Below are 21,279 nucleotides of genomic sequence, written 5' to 3' on the forward strand. Positions count from 1 at the left end.
TGCCTATTTCTTCTTTCTTACAGAAACCAATAAGTAGAAGTAATCCATTCATCACATTTTCTATTAATTGATATTAAACTGAGTCTAATCCACAAAGAAAAGCTAAAGTTTCATGTGACTAATTCATAATCCAATTTTATGCATTTACCTGTGCAAACTTGTTTTCCTCTTTTGCAGAGTTTTTCCCCTCAGACTCATAGAGTTCAAGGCATACTGAAGATATACTTCCAGGGGCTTGTAAAGTGTGTTGTCTTCGAGCTGGCAAAGGAGTCCCTGATGGAAACAGTACTGTGAAACTGTTGACTCCTGATTCATCAACTCCCTAATAAGCAGAAAAATAATATGCATATCTTTTTGATATTTATTGTTATAATGATAAAAAAATCCTATTAAAAATGCAATATATATTTCTTGCTTATAATTGTTGCAAACTACAGATAGACAAGAGAAAATAGAAATGATCCTTAATCCCAACCCACTTTAAAAATAAATTGAAACATCTCTCTCTACCTGTATTAATAATTTATGATTAAAATTAGTTAATATATATAGCCCTGGCTGGTGTGACTCAATTGGCTTGAGCATCGTTCTGTGCAACAGGTCTCGTATTCAATTCCCAGTCAGGGCACATATCTAGGTTGAGGGTTTGATCCCAGTTGGGGCACATATGGGAGGCAACCGATCAACGTAGCTCTCTCACATCGATGTTTCTTTCTCTCCTCCTCTCTCTCTCTCTTCTCCCTTTCAAAAATCAATAAAAACAGAATATAAAAAACTCATTAAAAGTAAAATTATAAATTAAAAAAATATACCAGTATACAAAGTTTTATTGTAAAAACATGGTATGCATACCCTAGCCAGTTTGGTTCAGTGGATAGAGCTTCGGCCTGCAGACTTAAGAGTCCTGGGTTCGATTCCGGTCAAGGGTATGTACCTTGGTTGCAGGCTCCTCCCCAGCCCAGGCCCTGGTCAGGGCGCTTGCAGGAGGCAACCAATTGATATGTTTCTTTCATATCGATCTTTCCCTCTCTCTTAAAAATCAATGGAAAAATATCCTCAGGTGAGGATTAATAAAAAACAAACAAACAAAAAACATGGTATGCGTGAAAACTACGGCATCAAATTTATACCACTTTTATGAAAAACAAAACAAAACCAAAAAACAAACCTAAACATACCTTAACTAAAATATCTTTGGCTGAACACTCTATCTTAAGAGAGTCTTCCACTAAAAGATTTTCTTTCCCAATAAGAATTCCTGCTTCTATAGCTGCACCAATGGGGATAACTTCATCAGGAGGGATAGAATTTAGAAGCTCAACAGCTGGGAAAAGATCCTTAATCAATTGCTGTAGCCTTGGAATTCGAGAAGACCCTCCACAAAGGACAACCTAAAAAATAAAAATAATTTCAGTTTTTTACTTACAGAAAAAATTTTCTTTATTGTTTAAAGTATTACACATAGTACATATATCGCCTTTACTCTCCCCATTGACTTTCCCCCAGCCTCCCCTACCCCCCATCACATGCCCTCATCCCACCTCCCCAGTGTCTTGTGTCCATTGGTTGTGCTTATATGCATACATACAAGTCCTTCAGTTGATCTCTTTCCCCCCATCCCCAACACTCCCCAGCCTTCCCACTGTAATTCGACCGCCTGTTCCATGCTTTACTGCCTCTGTATCTATCTTTTTGTTCATCAGGTTATAATGCTCTTTATTTTCCATAAATGAGTGAGATCATGTGGAATTTTTCTTTCATTGCCTGGCTTATTTCACTTAGCATAATGCTCTCCAGTTCCATCCATGCTGCTGCAAATGAAAATTGTTTTTTTCTCAAGATTAAATGTTATATGCTGATCCATCTTTACCACATGTAATGATAAAGTATAAGAAACCGTATTTTTAGCATTATTTTATGTTATACTTACCATATCTTACTAATAATAGACAAATATGTAAATTGACCGTACCTCCGCAATGCCCACAGCCAATCAGGAGTGAGTATGCAAATCAACCTGACAAAGATGGAGGGCCTGTGGGAAGCACACACGCGCTGAGCAGCCAGGGGCGGGGCAAGATGCTGGCATCGTTGCGAGGGCAACGAGGTCCGATGGTTTGCCCTCTGTATCTGCCTCCCAGGGGCGCGCCTGCACCGGTGGCAAATGCACACGGTTCCAACCACTGAGGAGCGGTCAGACCCCAGGGCCACCGTCTCTGCCAAGAACCAGGAGGCCGCTGCCCTGAGGCCCAGGTGAGAGCATAGCTCTGCCTCCTGCTTTTCAGACCACCAGTACATAGAGCAGAGTCCGGCCTTCACGGTCTCTCTGGAAGCAGCCTCCTGGGGCAGGTGAGCGGGCTGGAGATCATGCCTGGGGCTCCGTGCCTTCTGGTGGGCGGGGCTCCTCCTCCTCTCCCCAATCCCCTCCCTTTCTAACCAGGGGCCTCACTGGGAACTTAACTTTCTTTGTTAAACAAGGGAATTCTGGACAATGATTGTCCGACCTCTGCGAACCCAGCGGGAGGGACCGGGCAGTGACTGTGCACAAGCACACACCTTTCTTCCCACGGAAGATGGACAGCTGCTCAGAGAACTCTGTGGAACAGCAGGGATATGCTGAGCAGTTCCCGGGCATCCGGTGACCAGTCCGCCTGCGAAGAGGTTACGGGAGAAGGGTGTCTCTCTACCGCAGGTGCTCCCGGCCAACCCCACTGACACCTTAAACAGTGAGGTTTCCCATGGAAACTGCAACGCAGGACGAGACCTGCATTTCCTCACCATCGAGCTCTCTGAGAAACTAAGAAAGAGACTTCCAAACCTGTGACTGTGAACGCTTCATGCAAACCCACACGACCGCCTCCCCAGCCAGCACCCGGCGCCTGCTATTACCCACGGGTCTTCCATGTTCCGTTCACCCAAAACTATGACAGCATGCCTCCATCGCTGCGAGCTTAGGGGGCCGTGATGGAAGAAGGCACCATGACTGCTCCAGGGACGCAACAGTGGGGTGACTCAGGGTGCAGAGAATTGGCCACATTCCCAATGCCGGGATCTGGTTACTGTGCGGGATCAAGGCTCTGACTCCCCAGGCTGTGCCTTCCCCATAAGCTACGCACAGCCCTAACGGGCACCGCACTGCTGGGCAGCACGGAGCAGATGCATGAAACCCCCCAGCCCAGGAACGAGCCAGTCTCAGGCAGCTGGTCATGAACTGGCCACTGCAGGAATGGCCCTGCTGGCCGTCCCCGCACTCAATTGCCTGCCGAGGTCCTGACCCTACGGTTTGGTTCACTCCTCTTCTTCCCCAGCCCCCTCTAGAGACCCGAACTTGTATATATAAAATCATCTGAAGAAAGAATGATTCAAAAATTTACAAAATTTAGCAAAATACAGTAAAAAATATAAACCCACAGATCAAAGAAGCTCAGTGAATAGCAAGCACAGGACATAAAGAAAGCTACATCAAGACACATATCGGGCCTCAGAGGGAGGATAGGGGAGGGTGGGGAGAGGGGGGAGAGATCAACCAAAGGACTTGTGTGCATGCATATGAGCCTAACCAATTGTTAAGTTCAACAGGGGGTTGGGGCATCCGTGGGGAGGGGTGTGGGATGGGAATGGGGGGATGAGGACAAATATGTGACACCTTAATCAATAAAGAAATTAAAAAAAAAAAGACACATAAAAATCACATTGCTCAACACCAATGATGAAAAGGAAAATCTTTTAAGTAGTCAGAAGAAAAGAGACACACTATACACAGGAATAAACATAAGGATTACAAAAGATTTCTCATCAGAAACACTGTAAGGGAGAAGATAGTAGAGTAACATCATTAAAGTACTCACAAGGAGGGAAAAATCCTCTCAATTTATAATTCTAGACTGAGTGGAAATATTTTTTAAAATAGTTAAAATATATTTTTCATATATAAAAGATTGAATTTTTTTTTATTACCAGCAGATTTGTAGTGTAAGAAATGTTAAAAGAAGTCCTGCAAGCAGAAATAAAATTTTGCCAGATACAAATAACGATCTATGCCAAGAAATGGAAAACACCAAAGACAGTAAATGCATAGGAAAAAATATAATAGAAGTTTCTTATTATTTAAATATATTTAAAGATAATTAACTATTTAAACAAATAATAATGTAATGTCAGTTTTATAACATCTGTGAAAGTAAAATACATGACAATAGCATGAAGATTGCCCGGGAAAAATGAAATTTTGTTACAGTGAAGTATATATACACACACACACACACACACATATACACATACACTGAGTGGCTAGATTATTATGACCTCTGAACGAATAATAATCTGGCCACTCAGTGTATATCCTATATAATAAAAAGCTAATATGCAAATTGTCCCTTCGACCGGGAGTTCGACCAGCAGGCAGGCTGGCCAACCACCCATGTCCCCTCCCGCTGGCCAGGCTGGCCAGACCCCACCCATGCACAAATTCATGCATTGGGCCTCTAATACACACACACACACACACACACACACACACACACACACACACCCTGAGTGACCAGATTATTATGCATTCAGAGATCATAATAATCTGGCCACTCAGTGTGTGTGTGTGTGTGTGTGTGTGTGTGTGTGTGTGTGTGTATTACTGTCTCTGAAAAACTTCATATAAAATTGCTCCTTTATGGGCTTGTCCCCTAAATCACCTGGCTCTAAATAGGCTTGCATTCACAAGTCCCACAGAACTATAGCAAAGAAACACTTTTCAAATTGGGGACGGAACATCTCATACCCCATGGCTATACACCTGGGCTCAGATGCAGAGGAAGCAGGAAAAAAGACTCATTTCTCCTTGGAAGGGATCTGCCTGCCTACTTTCACAGCTGCTGCCTTAGCGCCTGGCTTTTAATCAGCCAGTATCTAGATGTTGACTGCAATGATCATCTTTGGTATGATTTTGACACACCCTTAACTACTAAGAGCCAGTGAGAACAAAGATAGCAGCTTAGACATACACAAAGGTTTGAGCGGTAAGAAGCTCAGGTTGGACTAATTGACAAGGTTCATCTCCTACACAAGAACTGTCTGTCATGACTGGAAAAAGTGGCAGTTCTCCATAATGCATAGAAACCAACACAGAGAATCAAGAAAAACGAAAATATAGGAGAATATGTTCCAAACAAAATAATAAGATGTATCTCCATAAACTGATCTTAATGAAATTAAGGTAAGCGGTTTATCTGATAGAGTTCAAGATAACAGTAATAAAGCCGTTTACTGAGGGGGGTGTGAGTGGCAGGGAGAGGTCAATGGGGGAAAAAGGAGACATAAGTAATACTTTAAACAATAAAGAATTTATATTAAAAAAAAAAAAAAAAGATGTTCTCTGAAGTCAGGAGAGTAATGCATGAGAATTTCAGCAAAGGTACAGGAAATATAAAGAGTTCCAAATAGAAACCATAGAGCTAAAGATAATACTTGAACTGAAAAATTCAGAGGGGTTCAACAGTACACTAGATCAAGCAAAAGAAAGGATCAGTAAACTCAAAGATAGGGCAGAGGAAGTCATCCATTCAGAGGAGCAAAAAGGGATAAAAAAGAATTAAGATAGCTTAAGGGATCTATGAGAGACAACAATAAATGGACTAATATATATATTATAGGGGCTCTCAAAAGGAGGAGAGCCCTGAGCAGGTGGCTCAGTTGGTTGGAGCATCATGCTGTATACCAAAAAAGGTTGAGGGTTCGATACCTGGTCAGGGTGCATGTATCAATGTTTCTCTCTCTTTCCCCTGCCCGCTTCCTTTCTCTCTCAAATCAATAAAAACATCATTGGGTGAGGCTTAAAAAAATAAAAGGAGAAGAGAAAGAGAGAAAAGGGTAGAAAGCTGGTTCAAAGGAATGATGATGTAAACTAGGGAATGAAACAGACATCCAGATCCAGTAAGCCCAAAAAGTATCAAAATAAGATGAATCTAAAGAGAGAGTGAGAACAAATGCACATTCTAATGACATTATCAAAAGTTAAAGAAAAAGAGAGAATCTTAAAAGCAGCAAGAAAAAAAGCAACTTCATATATATAAGGGATCCTCCATCTACACTAATAAGAGAAATATGCAAATTGACCATTACTTTGCAACGCCCACCAGCCAATCAGGAGTGAATATGCAAATTAACCAAATAAAGATGTTGGCAGCCCAGGCCCCCCCAGCTGCTCCGGATCTCTGGGCAGCATGCATGAAGGCATAGAGCAGCCAGGCGGGGCGGGATGCCTGCTATGAGGGGGAGGACGGGGGGTGGAGGGAGCTACAGGAGCAGCGCTCTGGCTGGAGCAAAGACTGAAGGCAGCGGCCAGAGCGAAGGAAGGTCTATTGCACGAATCTTCATGGAACGGACCTCTAGTAAGACTATAGGTAGATATGGCAACACAAACCTTGCAAGCCAGGTGAGAGATATTAAAAGTAATGCAAGAAAAAAAAACTGTCAGTCAAAAATACTCTACCCATCAGTTGTCCTTTAGAATTGAAGAAAAGATAGTGTTTTACATTCAAATAAAACCTGGAGGAGTTCATCACCATTAGACCAACCTTAGGTGGGTCTGTCTCCAAGCCCATTCATTTCCCACTGCCACCTTGTTACTATTATATACTCAGTTCTTATTCTTTTTTTTTTTTTTTTTCAGGTCTTATTCTTTTTTTTTTTTTTTACAGAGAGGAAGGGAGAGGGATAGAGAGTCAGAAACATCGATGAGGGAGAAACATCGATCAGCTGCCTCCTGCACAGCCCCTACTGGGGATGTGCCCGCAACCAAGGTACATGCCCTTGACCGGAATCGAACCTGGGACCCTTCAGTCCGCAGGCCGACGCTCTATCCACTGAGCCAAACCGGTCAGGGCTCAGGTCTTATTCTTATTCTTCAGAATCCAGTCCCTAACCTCCAAGCACCCTGCATAATACCTGACATATTATAAATGTTCAAAAAAATACTTACTAAATTGCAAAGAAAATTTAAAAAAATTACTTTCATCATATAGCATACACTAAAGTAGTTAAAATAGAAAAACTTTCAAACTATAGACAAATTAAAAGAAAATAATATGAAATATTTGTCATATATCTAAACAAAGATGGAATTTATAAACTTAGAAGCAACTGAAGAAATCACAGTAATAGACCAATAGATTTAAATAGATAAATAAATGAAATTTCTATATGTTAAATACCCCTCTCCCTAATGGAACCAAAATTAAACAGTAAACTACATGCCTCAAAAGAAGACTGCAGCAAATGAGTTAATATTCTGATTATATAAAGCAGGCAAAGAAGATGAAATTTATATTTACACACAAGAAAATACAAAATTAAATAAAATTAATCCTTGGATTTAATTATATGGGAATCTATTCTAAGGAATAATCCAAATATGGTAAAAGCCAAGGTTCAAAAGTGGACATCCTTGTTCTGAGGGAAGCGGAAATCCAATTTAGATGCCCACAATAGAACAACAAAATCATCTATTGTGCCTTTTCTTTCCTAGGATATTAATAATCTATTTAAAATTGATTTTAAGACAATGCAAAAATATAGGGGAAAATCAGTGTAATATTCAATGAAGAAAATAAAATTCAGAATTGTACATACAAATTAAATTAGAAATATTCTAAAATATAACACTGTTTGCCTTTTAGTATTTTCTGAGTTTTCTTAATATGAATGCTTACTATTTTAATAATTAAAATAAAACATACATAAATTTACTAATTTTTAAAATATGTTTTTATTGATTTAAAATTTAATGCATGTAAAACACTTAGAAATAGTGCTTCATACAGCAAACATTCGAATACCTGTCAATCACTGCTTACGTATTAAACAATATACTGGAAAGAAAATATTATCTTTTGCTAGGAAACTGATATATATTGCTCGAGTCATTAATCAAAATGTATTTTGAGTTAATTTTCCTTACTCATTAACACAAGCTGAGAAAATATTTAAATTCATAAAAATATTATTTCAGTACCAAGGGACTATTTTCTAAATCCCAATTCTAAAATTACTCCTAAAATAAATAAGAAAAATATAAAAGTATTACCTTGTTGATATCATCTGCTGCAAATCCACTTTGTTCTAAGAGTGCTCTGATTGCTTCTATACATTTATTAAAAAGTGGAGAACAGAGAAGTTCAAATCTTGCTCTGTACACACAAAGAAGAGAAAGAAAAAAGGCTTATACAATTAAGACATCTTTTACCTTTTTAAAAAATTTTTTATTTTCATGGAAATGTGATTAATTACATAAATTTATTAAAATCTGTTAAACTGGTTTTATTACCAAGGCTTTCACTAGAATGTCATTTTATTTCCCATCTCCTCTTCTCCCCCCTTCTCTCAGCCACTACACACCCACCCAGGTCTAAACTACCCTATTTGCTGCCTGTGTACAGGACATGCTTTTCTTATGAAGAGTAAAGCCAAAACCTAATGTGACAGTCCTCTTAAGAATAGATTTATGATCAGAACAGGATTATTTAGCATCTAGCAATGCAATACCATGATGGGGGGGTGGGGTACTAAATTATTCATCTACCAATGTATGAAGACATGTTAAGATCAAATTCAGGTTGGAGATTCTTACCCAATGCCCTACTTATAGGTTTTCCATGACCTGAAAATGAAAACTCAATGTATGACAGTCCCAACAGTAAATCTATTGATCCAAATCAAACCATCATTTTAAAAAATTTTTTAAAGTTTTAAAAATTATTTTGCATTATTTTTCTTTATAATCTGAGACTATATTGTATCTAAATGTAGCTTTTTGGCACCATCTGGGAAACATGAATGCTAGCATAGAATTAAAATATATATATATATCTTTATTGATTTCAGAGAGGAAGGGAGAGGGAGAGATAGAAACATCAATGAGTGAGAATCATCAATCAGCTGCCCACACAACAGCCTCCACTGCAGATGGAGCTAGAAACTTGATTATATGCCCTGATGGAAATCTAACTGTGACCACCTGGTTCATAGGTCAATGCTCAACCACTGAGCCACACCAGCTGGGCACTAGCATAGAATTTTAAAAATAATCTACATTCGGGAAAAAACCAAGATGGCGGCATAGGTAAACACCTAAACTGCTGCCTCGCACAACAATTTCAAAACTACAACTAAAAGACAAAACGTCTATCACCCAGAACCATGGGAAAGCTGGCTGAGTGGAAGTTCTACAACTAGAAGGAAAGAGAAAAGAGCATTGAGACGTGCACAAGCGCTAAAAAGCTGAGGTATGGAGGCGCGTGAATCGGGTTGGTGGCGGGCGATTGGATGTGCTGCTTTATTTCAACCCGAAGGGAGACAAGCTCCCGATTACTCTGAAATCCAGTTTCTGGGGAGACACTAGGGACCCAAACTCCTATGGGGAGAAGCTGGACTGTCGGCCATCGGGTTGGAAAGTGAGGGTGACTTTCTTGCAGAGGGCGCCCAGCAATCATTGTTTACTGCACTGGGGCGCGGGACGCGGGGACTTGGAAACGTGGAAACACAGAGAAGGCTGACTGGCAGCCATTGCTGTTTGCCACGCCCTAGCCTAGTGACGCCCTAAGACCCCGCCCCGCACAATCTACAAACCCACCCAAGCTCCATGCAGCGGCTTTTGCATATAAATGGCCTGCCCTATAGCAGCTTAACCAAACAAACTGCAGCTCCGGTCAGACAGCTCCAAAATCTCCAAACCCCAAGCAAAGAGGAGAAAACTGTATTTCTCGCTGTAGCTCCTGCTGGGTGGCCTCAGACAGTAGCTGACCTGCACCCCATTGGAGATCCAGAAGCTAGTGTATCTAGTGGTCTGTGTGAGACGACACCAGATTTCAACTACTCTCATAAGGACACATTCAAGAGGCAGACTCAGTGAGCACAGAGCCCCATTGAAACAAGTCCTGCCCAATAAGCGTGTCTCCAGCACAGCAGTTCTTCCATTATAGACACAGCGGGTCCTCACAGCCAAATGGCCTGGAGGTCAATTCCTCCCAGTGACACCAACAACAATCAAGACTTAACTACAACAGGCTGTACACACAGCCCACAAAGGGGTGCACCAAGAGTGTCCACCTCAGGTAATTGGGAAGCCGACCCATTGGACCATAGGACACCTAGCACACAAAGCCACCCTACCAACTCAGGGAAGCAGCGAAAATGAGGAGACAAAGAAACAGATCACAAATGAAAGAAATGGAGGAAAACAAACAAATGGATATAGAGTTCAAAACCACGGTTATAAGGTTTTTCAAGAATTTCCTAGAAAAGGCTGATAAATTTAGCGAGACCCTCGAGGATATGAAAAAGGACCAACTAGAAATTAAACATACACTGACTAAAATAAAAAATATTATACAGAGACCCAACAGCAGACCAGAGGAACACAAGAATCAAGTCAAATATTTGAAATACAAAGAAGCAAAAAACACTCAACCGGAAAAGCAAAAAGAAAAAAGAATCCAAAAAGTTGAAGATAGTGTAAGAAGCCTCTGGGACAACTTCAAGCATACCAACATAAAGATTATGGGGGTGCCAGAAGAAGAGAGAGAGCAAGATACTGAAAACCTATTTGAAGAAATAATGACCAAAAACTTCCCCCACCTGGTGAAAGATATAGACTTACAAGTCCAGGAAGCGCACAGAACCCCAAACAAAAGATAACAAGGAGGAGCACACCAAGACACATCATAATTAAAATGCCAAGGGCAAAAGACAAAGAGAGAATATTAAAAGCAGCAAGAGAAAAACAGTTAATTACCTACAAGGGAGCACCCATACTACTGTCAGCTGATTTCTCAACAGAAACTATGCAGGCCAGACGGGAGTGGCAAGAAATATTCAAAGTGATGAATAGCAAGAACCTACAACCAAGATTACTCTACCCAGCAAAGTTATCATTCAGAATTGAAGGTCAGATAAAGAGCTTCACAGAGAAGAAAAAGTTAAAGGAGTTCATCACCACCAAACCAGTATTATATGAAATGCTGAAAGGTATTCTTTAAAAAGAGGAAGAATAAGAAAAAAGTAAAGATAAAAATTATGAACAACAAATACATATCTATCAACAAGTGAATCTAAAAATCAAGTGAATTAAAAATCTGAGGAACAGAATAAACTGGTGATATAATAGAATCAGGCACATGGAATGGGAGGGGATTGATAATTCTCAGGGGGAACAGGGTGTGGAGGGTACGGGAAGAGACTGGACAAAATTTGTACACCTATGGATGAGGACAGTGGGGGAGAGGTAAGGGCAGAGGGTGGAGTGGGAACCAGGTGGAGGGGAGCTATGGAAAAAGGAGAAACAATTGTAATAATCTGAACAATAAAGATTTATTAAATTAAAAAACAAAGAATCTACATTCAAGAAAAATGTACTCTCTAATTTTATACCGAATTTCTTAGATGCAGACGACTAATTTTTAAATTTATTTGCGCTATCTCTAGATATTAAAATATTCCTATGCTTGCGATCTTAGTGATAAGGCAAAATTTTCTTTTTTTTTTTTTTTTTTTTTTTCTTTTTAACAAAAAACAAAAAATTAAAAATTCTATTTTATTCTTAATATCTGATATTAATAAGCCAATATATACTTATATACTGAGTACTTGGACAAACTTAGCACTAAGTGGGGAATTCTGGATATAGAAAAAATATAGACACTCTGCCCCCCTTTCTATTTTTTGGGCTGTAGCTTCAAATCACTCTTAAAAGATCTAGAGCAGTGCTGTCTAATAGAATTTTCTGTGAACACTAGCCACATGAGAGTACAGTAAGACCTCAATATAACAAACTAATTCAGGTGAGGGAGTATTTGTTAAAACCCAAAGTCCATTATATAATAAAGTAGGTTTTCTGAACGTGTATGTTAAAAAATTGACATATTAGTTAGTTTACCTATTTTTACTTATGTAGACATGTTTGTGTAATTAAATTAAATATGTATGAATACTTTAATTTCACAAAGTTTTCTATACGTATTACAGTAATTTTAAATTTATACTTAATAGAATCTAGAAAATGTGTGCATTCACCAGTAATCACGAGTAAACAAATGCACACAGCTGGGGATGGCTTAGCGAATGTCTGAACATCAGTCCAAACACGTTAAGACTGCTGTAGAAAGTCACACCAGTGACAACAGAACCAATTACCAAGTGGGCGATGCTTGTGATCATGTGCTAATCATTCGATGAACCCTGTTTATGAGCAGTGACTCCTGGGTTTAAATATGTAATAGTTGTAGATATGTAGTATTTATGTATGTCCGCAAAATTATTTGGCCTAACTGCGAAAATTTAGTAAAAATAATTGTGAATTAATAACAAAAAAGGATAACCTGTTAATTTAATTATAAGCAAATCTTGGTTAAAAGAATTTTAAAATTAACATGGTATTAATTTTCACATATGACATATGGACCCGAAATTTTGTCCATTAAATCCAAAGTCCATTAAATCATGGTCTGAAAAATCGAGGGTTTACTGTATTGAGCACTGGAATAGTGGCTAGTGTTACTGAGAAATGGAACTTTTTATTATTTGTTTCTAATTAACATATCTAAATGGCCATAGGTGGCTAGTGGCTATTGTATTGGACATGCAGAGCCAGAATCTTCAGAAAAGTCCAGGGAGAGTGAGGAAGCTAAACTATAATAGACAGACGAAGAGAGAATTTAACCAAATATACTCAGTACAATACTAAAATAATACAATGCTATAATTCTGGAAGTTTTCACTGTGTTTCCAAGTCACCTGTTAGATTTTGGGGATGTTTAAATGGTTTAACTAGTGGTAACTATTACTACTGTTAGTAATCCTACATAATAAAAGGGTAATATGCAAATTAACCATCACTCCGCTATGCCCATGATTGGGCCGGCGGGAGGCGCGGGGGGCGGGACTCAGGGTGGCCGGGGTGGCCGATTGGGCTGGCGGAAGATGCTGGGGGCGGGACTTGGGGTGGCCGATTTGGCTGGCGGGAGGAGCGGGGGGTGGGGACTCACGATCGGCCACCGGGCCGCTGAGTGGGGACTGAATGGGGCCGGAGGGACGCTGAGCTTGCGTCACCAGTGGCAGCGCGAGCTCAGCATCTGTGCCATGGCTGTGCTGTGGCCCCAAAGGGGCCTCTGGGGCAGCAAGCCCACGTCCCCGCCCCAGCCGGCTGTGTGGCAGGAGTGAACCGGCCTCCGGCGCTGTGCGCCCATGTCCCCGCCCTGGCCGGGTGTGCCACGGGAGTGAACGGGCCTGTAGGGCCCGGAGCTCAGCATCCGCGCGGCAGGGGAGGAACCAGAAAAATGGATCTTTTCAGTTCCTGATGCTGACAGCCCTATGGGTGCCGGGATCCTCCACCTGCAGCCCCCAGTCGCAGCCCATCAGCCCCAGTCGCAGACTGGAAGCCCCCTGCCAGCAGTCTAGAAGGGACCAGTGTGGCGCCGCGGTGGTTGTGTCAGCGGGCATGCTACAGACATCAAATCACTGCCACCGAGGCCACCCCCCACACACACACACTCGCAAGTAGTATGGTCCAAGGGGGTGACTCCTAAGGCAAGGTTCCCATGGCAGCTGATGCTCACCATGCCAGGTGAGGAAGCCAGACCTGAAAGCGCAAGACCCCGAGTACCCGAACTGCAGGGCATCGTGGGCAAGGGCCTGGAGGAGGCCCAGGACAAGCATCTTTCCAGAGGCTGTGCAGAAGGAGGGGAGGAACCTCTGGCTAGAGGCCGGGGTGAGGGATGCTGGCGTCTTTGCAGGCCAAGACAGGGCTGAGGGATCCCACCCTCCCCCGCGCACGAATTTTGTGCACCAGGCCTCTAGTATGTAATATAAAATGATAAAGCAACATCCTCTCTTTGGACTTTCAGGGTAAAAGTGCAATCATTGATAAGCAATGATTTGGATTATATAAAAGACAAGGGTAATAAAAATAATTTTATGCACATTATACCTATGCTTAGTGAAAGTCACAACTATTAAAATTTAAAATGATGATGGGTGACAGAGCAATCAAAACCAAAATAAATATCAATCTTTAGTATCCTATATAATAAAGGCTAATATGAAAATAGACCGAACCGCGGAACAACCAAACAACTGGTCGCTATTGACCACCAGGGGGTGCATGCGGAACATGACGGGTGTTGGCAGCAGGCAGCAGGCAGCGAAGTGCAGAACATGGTGGATGTCAGCCACAGCAGGACGGTGGAGCCGCTGAGTGGGCGGGGCGGGGCGGGGGAAGAGGGGGCAGACCAAGGTGGGGCCCCGGTCGCTGTCATTAAGGCGAGCTTCTGGTGGTTACTGAAAATTCTTTGCTCCTGTGAGCCGTGGTCCTGCCCAATGCTCGTACCTGCTGCCGGCCCTAATTGCCCCTCAGGGCTTCTCCACTTCCCCCCAGCCCCTGAGGGGCGATTGGGGCTGGCAGCCACCTCTAGTACCCAATGCCGGCAACGGCCCTGCTCACACCCACTGCTGGTGCCGGAGCCACTGCTAGAATCTGCTGCCAGTGTGAGTGGCAGCTGCCGCCCCGATTGCCGGCTGCGGGTGAGTGGCGGCTGCCGGCCCCGATTGCCCCTCAGGGGCAATCGGGGCAGCAGCCACTGCTTGCACCCGCTGCTGGCGCTGGCCCCAATTGCTCCGCGCCGTCATCTGCGGTGGTGGTGGGAGCGGGGCTGCCAGCAGACAAGGGACCACCCCCCCCCCTCCCTAGAAGCCACGGCAGGAAGGGCCGGGTGGGGCGCGGAGGATGGGCCGAGACCCACCCCTATGCCCACTGCAGCCTCAAGGCCCACAGTTCCTTTCAAGATGCTCGAATTCATGCCCTGGGCCCCTAGTAGTGTAATAATTACAGAGTATGAACTTTGGGGTCAAACTGGCTAGGTATGAATCCCAGGTCCATCACTTACTAGCTGTGTAACCTTGGACAAATAATTAAACCTCTCTGTGTTTCAGCTTCCTCATATGTAAAATAAGGACATTATCTTTGGGTTGTTGTGAGGATTTGATGAGTTGATACTTAGAATACAGGCTACCACACAGTGTTAATGATTAAGTTATAGTTAAACAACCTCGAAACATGTGCAAGCCCCACATCAAATTTAAGCAATAAAGTAGGAGCCATATAGGTGGGGCTGCCATTTAATAAGAGAAATCTGAAAATCTCAAACTTAAGTCTCCTCTCACCATTCTTTAAAAGATCTGGGATGATTTTTTCAGACATTGCTATTTGCAAATAACAAACAATCACATCTGACGTAATTATTTTGAGAACAGTTACTTATTCTGACAAAAAACTGGATCCCAGAAGTAAACACAAGAAAGGTCTCCTTTTATAGATGGTGAATAAATTTCAAATGAACAAACAAAAAACCCAAAAGTGAGAAAATTACACCTAAACATGAAAGCACTTGACATTTTAATGAAGGTTTTTTGAACTTCAATTTTACCTGGACACATTGCAGTCAAAATCTTGACCTTCATATAATGAGTCAAGGAAACAGTTGGCACTTCCCAAGGTTGACAGAGAATGTTTTGCAATGTCAGCACTGTTCATCAATTTCATCATGGCTCGGGCATTTCCTCTGACGTCATGTTTGAAGGATCTTAGTTAAAAATATAGTTTCTGAAGTTAGAATTTATTATAACTAAAATCTGGATAATCCCTATTAAGATAATAAGCAACTCATAAAGCAGTATTAATACCAGATTTTAGCATCTGGCTTCCAACCCACCAAAATTTCTGAAGAAAATTCTCTGCAATTAAAAGAAGAATCTCTTAAAGAAAAATCAATAACCAATATACTTAATACTCTGAACTTCTGCATTCTGTACCTTTAATAATAGAGTATACTTTAAAGAAAGCAGAGTACATATTATTTTTTATTTTTTGCAGATGAGACAAATGGAGGTTGAAGGAGATTATGTAACTAGGTCAAATCTCATATATTACCCTTTAAAATTGAGGCATTATTCAATGGTGTAAAATTATCTGTCCAGCTTTAAAAAAATAAACTAAAAGTGGTTCTTTAAAGAAATTTGACACATACAAAACATGTAGAATTACAGTTCCTCTATCTCCAAGATGATTAATACTGCTTGATAGGCAGTGAGCAAAGGCCTTGCTTTTAAACATGTACATTAACTGAATTGGGAGTAAAATTAACAATGCTCTACCTTGAATTGGAATAGCTTTATAACAAAAAACAGTATAGGTCTTTATTTAGCAAATGAGAAATTACCACTTTTTCAAGACTTTCTTTTACCCAGTTTAGCTAAACAGATGAAAACACTGTTTCAGCTACATTTTTTTTTAGCGCAGTAATGTCCAAAATATAACTTTTATGCTATATGTGGCTCTTGATATGCCAAACAAGATTAGAATTTTGAATGAAATAACTGCATCCAGTAACAAAACTAAAATCTTCTTTGTAGTAGTAGATTAGTAATTAAATAAACACTCCATTAATTCCCTGGAATGTGACTATAACAATGTAATCTTTCTCAGCTCTAAACTTAAAAACTGTTCAGAAGGCAGTGAGGCCTCAGAGCTGGTACCCCCCTTCACCGAGACATAGAGCAGCACATGAAGAATTAAGAAACTGAACTTGAGATCCAAGTCCACACAGTTCCACGTCTAGTAATTCCTTAAACTAAGTAAAAAATCCAACCAAGCACACTGCACTGGACAGCTTGGCCTATGCTTCCCTACATTTGCATGGATAGATATTAACTCCACAAAAATATCCAGTATATTGGAAAAAAACACACCCTCCTTTGAAGCAGAGCAATTTCAAATAAATTAGGGCAAAAAAACTAAAGGAAAACTTCAATCAAAATATATCATCAGCCCTGGCTGGTTTGGCTCAATGGTTGGAGCATTGGCCAGCATACTGAAGGATCGTGCATTCGATTGCCGGTCAGGGGCATGTGCCTCAATTGCAGGTTCCCTGGCCCCAGTAGGGGTGTGTGGGAGGCAGCCAATCAACGGGTTTCTCTCACATTGATATTTCTCTCTCTCTCTCTCTCTCTCTCTCTCTCTCTCTTCTCTCTCTCTCCTCCTTCCACTCTCTCTAAAAATCAATGGAAAAAATATCCTCAGGTGAGGACTAACAACAATATATATAATCAAGTTCATTATTACTCACCTCTGAAACTCTGAAGCTAGATGCTGTGCTAAGGTTTCTGTAAATTGTGTACCTCCGATGTTATCATCAGTGTTTGTTGAAATAACACGATATATTCCACTGTTAACTTCCATGACAGTGATAGATAAGGATGTTCCTCCAAGTTTGAACACCAAAATGTTGCTTAAAAAAGAGATAACATGAGTTAAGTTATGAGAGAACACAACATTTTAAAGCTAGGTTGGACTTCTTACACTAAGGAGCCACTTAGTTTAATCCATTTAGATCACAAATAAGGAAACTGAACATCTCACATGAGTAACTAACTTGTCCATGGTTGTGTGGTGATTGCTGGGGTGAGGGGTGTGGAGAGAGGTAGAAGAGAGTATAGGGAGGATAAATGATGATAGACAGAAACTTGACTTGGGGTGTTGAACACACAATAGTGTAGAATTGTACACCTAAAACCTATAAATTTTGTTAACCAGTGTCACCCAATAAATTCCATTAAAAAAATTGTCCATAGTCATCACTTACTGGTGAATTTAGCTTAAAAATCAGATCTTTTAATTTTAAGTCAAAATTATTTTTCATTTAGTTATGCTGGTAAAATTGTATTCTTCTGAGTAACTAGAGTTCAAAACACTAACTTTTCAAATATAGATTTGTGATTATAGTGAATTGTAAGAGAATTAAAAATAGAAATTTTGTGTTAATATTATCCAAGTTACTGCTGCAATAACATGTCTATAAAAATGAAACATACCCAAAACTAGGAGCTAAGTTCCTATGTATAAAAATTTATAATTTCTGATATTTTACATTTATCTAGTTTACCTAAAAATAATTTCCTACTGATTTATATATATTCATTTCTTTACTCAAACTGTGATATATAAGGTGAAACAATTAGGGGAAATTAACACATCTGAATTAATTTCCTTGAAGCAGCATGATATGTCAGGCCTATTAAGACAACTTTGACAACTAAATTAGGAGTTATGTTTTACTGTTTCATAATCAAAATAATTCTTAAATTCTCACGTTGGATTTCTCGCCATCTTCTGTCAAGACAAATGTGTATAAAACTACTCACTAATTATAAACAAGTTTAATAACTGAAATTGGTAGTAAAATTAAGTGTCCTAGCTTGATTTGGAATGTGGCCAAGCTTACAAATTTCAAATCTATCTCAATTATAGGGACAAAATGTGGGTGATAAGAGAAGGATAGATAAGCTCAATCTTCCCTCCTGTTATAACCCTTCTCTGCTCTCCTAGGTCACCTTTCTCATCTATTTGAAAAACTCCAGTTGAGAGTTTTGATGTCTTTTCATTCACAAAGGCTTGGAAGCGCTGCATTTTATAAAAATCTCTATTGATATAATTGCTATAATCTTAAATGTTTTCTGCACTGAAAAATTTAAAGCTGAAAATATGGTTTTTACCTTTTTCCAGCGGGGGAGTCTTGTCCAATTCCATAAGCCAGAAGAGCTGCAGATGGTTCATGGATTAACCGCAAAACATTAAAGCCAGCAGCTCTGGCTGCTTCCCTGTGGACAATTTGCTTTCAATGAATTTAACATCACAACATGTTCAAGTCTACATTTTAGAAATGCTCTGTTGTAAGATTTTATGCAACAGCAAATAAGATTTCATAAGTAGAACATGGATGGTAATGATCTTTAGAAGCAAATAATAGGACACAGGAGATGAATGTAACTCTTAAGAGATCATTTTCATTTAATAATGTTCATTGGTTGATCTCTTCCTACTCACCTCTGCCTTCCCTCTGAGATTCGACAGTCTGTTCCATGCTTCTATACCTCTGGATCTATTTTGTTCATCAGTTTATTTTGTTCATTAGATTACATATATGAGTGAGATCATGTGATACTTGTCTTTCTCTGTCTTATTTCACTTAGCATAATACTCTCCAAGTCCCGCCATGCTGTCTCAAAGGGTAAGAGACCCTTCTTTTTTACTGCTGCATAATATTCCATGGTGTTAATGTACCACAGCTTTTTTATCCACTCATCTACCAATGGACACTTGGGCTGTTTCCAGATCTTAGCTATTGTAAATTACGCTGCTATTAACATAGGGGTGCATATATTCCTTTTGATTGGTGTTTCGGGTTTCTTAGGATATATCCTTAGAAGTGGGATCACTGGGTCAAATAGCAGTATGCATAACTCATGGACACAGACAATAGTGTGGTGAAGACCTGGGACAGAGGGCAGGGGCGGGCTAGAAGGGGTCGTCAATGGGGAAAAAAAAGGACATATGTAATACTTTCAACAATAAGGATTAAAAAAGAAAAAAGTGATTTTGTCCTAAAGTACAACTGGTTATCTATACTAATAAAAGGGTAATATGCTAATTAGAACAGGACCTTCCAGGAGACCTTCCGGACGTCCTTCTGGAAAAAGCCATGGTGGTGCGGCCAAGGCAGAAGTGGTTACAGGCAAACAGACCAGTAGGGGAGGGCAGATGGGGGTGATCAGGCCGGAAGGGCAGTTGGGGGCAAGCAGGCTGGTGAGGGGGCAGTTGGGGCAAGCAGGACAGCAGAGGAGGAAGTTGGGGGCAAGCAGGCCGGCAGGGGTGGGGAGCAGTTGAGGGTGATCAGGACAGCAAGGGGGGTAGTTGGGGGTGAGAAGGCCAGCAAGGAGGGCAGTTGGGGGCGAGCAGGCCAGCAGGGGGGTCAGTTGGGGAAGAGCAGGCCAGCAAAGGGGGGCAGTTGGGAGTGAGAAGGCCGGCAGGTGGGAGCAGTTGGGGGAGAGCAGGCTGACAGGGGGGTAGTTGGGAGCGAGCAGGCTGGCAGGTGGGGGCAGTTGGGGGCAAGCAGGCTGGCAGTGGGGGCAGTTGGGTGCGAGCAGGCCTGCAGGGGAGGGCAGATGGGGACGATCAGGCTGGCAGGGGGGCAGTTGAGAGCGAGCAGGTAGGTGGGGGCAAGCAAGCTGGCAGGGGGGCAATTGGGGGCGAGCAGGCCAGCAGGGGGGGCAGTTGGGGGCAAGCAGGCCAGCAGTGGGGGCAGTTGGGGGCAAGCAGGCCTGCAGGGAGGGCAGGTGGGGGCAATCAAGCTGGCGGGGGGAGGGGGCAGTTGGGGACGAGCAGGACAATAGGGTCGTGCAGTTAGGGGCGATCAGTCAGGCAGGCAGGTGAGTGGTTAGGAGCCAGCAGTCCCAGATTGTGAGAGGGATGTCCCAGATTGGAGAGGGTGCAGGCCGGGCTGAGAGACACCTTCTGTGCACGAATTTCGTGCACTGGGCCACTAGTTTAAGAATGAGAAACAAAGAAATAAAGAACAAATTAAAAGCTGGTAACAGAGAGAACTGACCTTGTATAGAGAAGCTATCTAAAATAGAACAAATGTATTATATAGTACTAGATGCCCGGTGCATGAAATTCATGCACTGGGGGTGGGTCCCTCAGCCCGGCCTGCGCCCTCTTGCAGTCTGGGAGCCTTCGGGGGATGTTCAACTGACGGCTTGGGCCCATGGGGAGTGGGCCTAAGCCATCAGTGGGACATCCTTAGTGCTGCTGCGGAGGCAGGAGAGGTTCCCGCCACTACTGCTGCATTCGCCAGCCATGAGCCTGGCTTCTGGCTGAGCTGCGCTCCCACTGATGCTCTCCTGCTCGTTGAGCATCTGTCCCCTGGTGGTCAGTGTGTGTCATAGCGAATGATCATTCCGCTGTTAGGTCGATTTGCATATTAGCCTTTTATTATATAGGATTTTAAAGCGCTAATATGAATAGTATACTTATGTAAAAGTAAAACTAAGAATTAATTTTCTTTAATCTGCTAAAAGGAGTTTTCTTCAACTATTGACCTGCTTCTGACAAAAGTTTGAGAAAGGTTTTTCTTTACCTTTTAAGTAATCTGCCTAAAAAGCAAACATTTTATTTTATCAAATTAATTTCTTGTGCTTCATGTTAGCTTTATTGTCAGGTCTTGAATTATTTTTTCAAAACTGAGTCTACTCAATATTAAAAAAGCTAACGTTTACTCACAACTATGTAACATGCTATATTTGTCTTTAAACTTTTAACTCACTTTGGTTAAATAATTAGGTATTGTTTTATAAAAATTAATAATAATGTTCAGAGTCTATTTTCTTAATAAAATACCATAT

General features: G+C 41.3%; 1 protein-coding gene across 5 annotated transcripts in view; it reads right to left on the reverse strand.

The window, feature by feature from the left end:
- HSPA14 (heat shock protein family A (Hsp70) member 14) overlaps window positions 1–21,279 on the reverse strand; it is a 39,415-nt gene that overhangs the window by 5,818 nt on the left and 12,318 nt on the right. For 2 of the 5 annotated variants that reach the window (XM_054726059.1, XM_054726064.1), the window contains 6 exons: window positions 18,592–18,696; window positions 17,166–17,327; window positions 15,468–15,623; window positions 8,078–8,180; window positions 1,179–1,391; window positions 149–322 (listed from right to left, as the gene is read on the reverse strand). In XM_054726059.1, the coding sequence (XP_054582034.1) occupies window positions 149–322; window positions 1,179–1,391; window positions 8,078–8,180; window positions 15,468–15,623; window positions 17,166–17,327; window positions 18,592–18,696 (913 nt within the window). The remainder of the gene's footprint in view (window positions 1–148; window positions 323–1,178; window positions 1,392–8,077; window positions 8,181–15,467; window positions 15,624–17,165; window positions 17,328–18,591; window positions 18,697–21,279) is intronic. The other 3 variants (XR_008558084.1, XM_054726062.1, XM_054726068.1) reach the window with 3 other exon arrangements.

The sequence above is a fragment of the Eptesicus fuscus genome, chromosome 2 (genome assembly GCF_027574615.1).
Source record: "Eptesicus fuscus isolate TK198812 chromosome 2, DD_ASM_mEF_20220401, whole genome shotgun sequence".
NCBI lineage: Eukaryota > Metazoa > Chordata > Mammalia > Chiroptera > Vespertilionidae > Eptesicus > Eptesicus fuscus.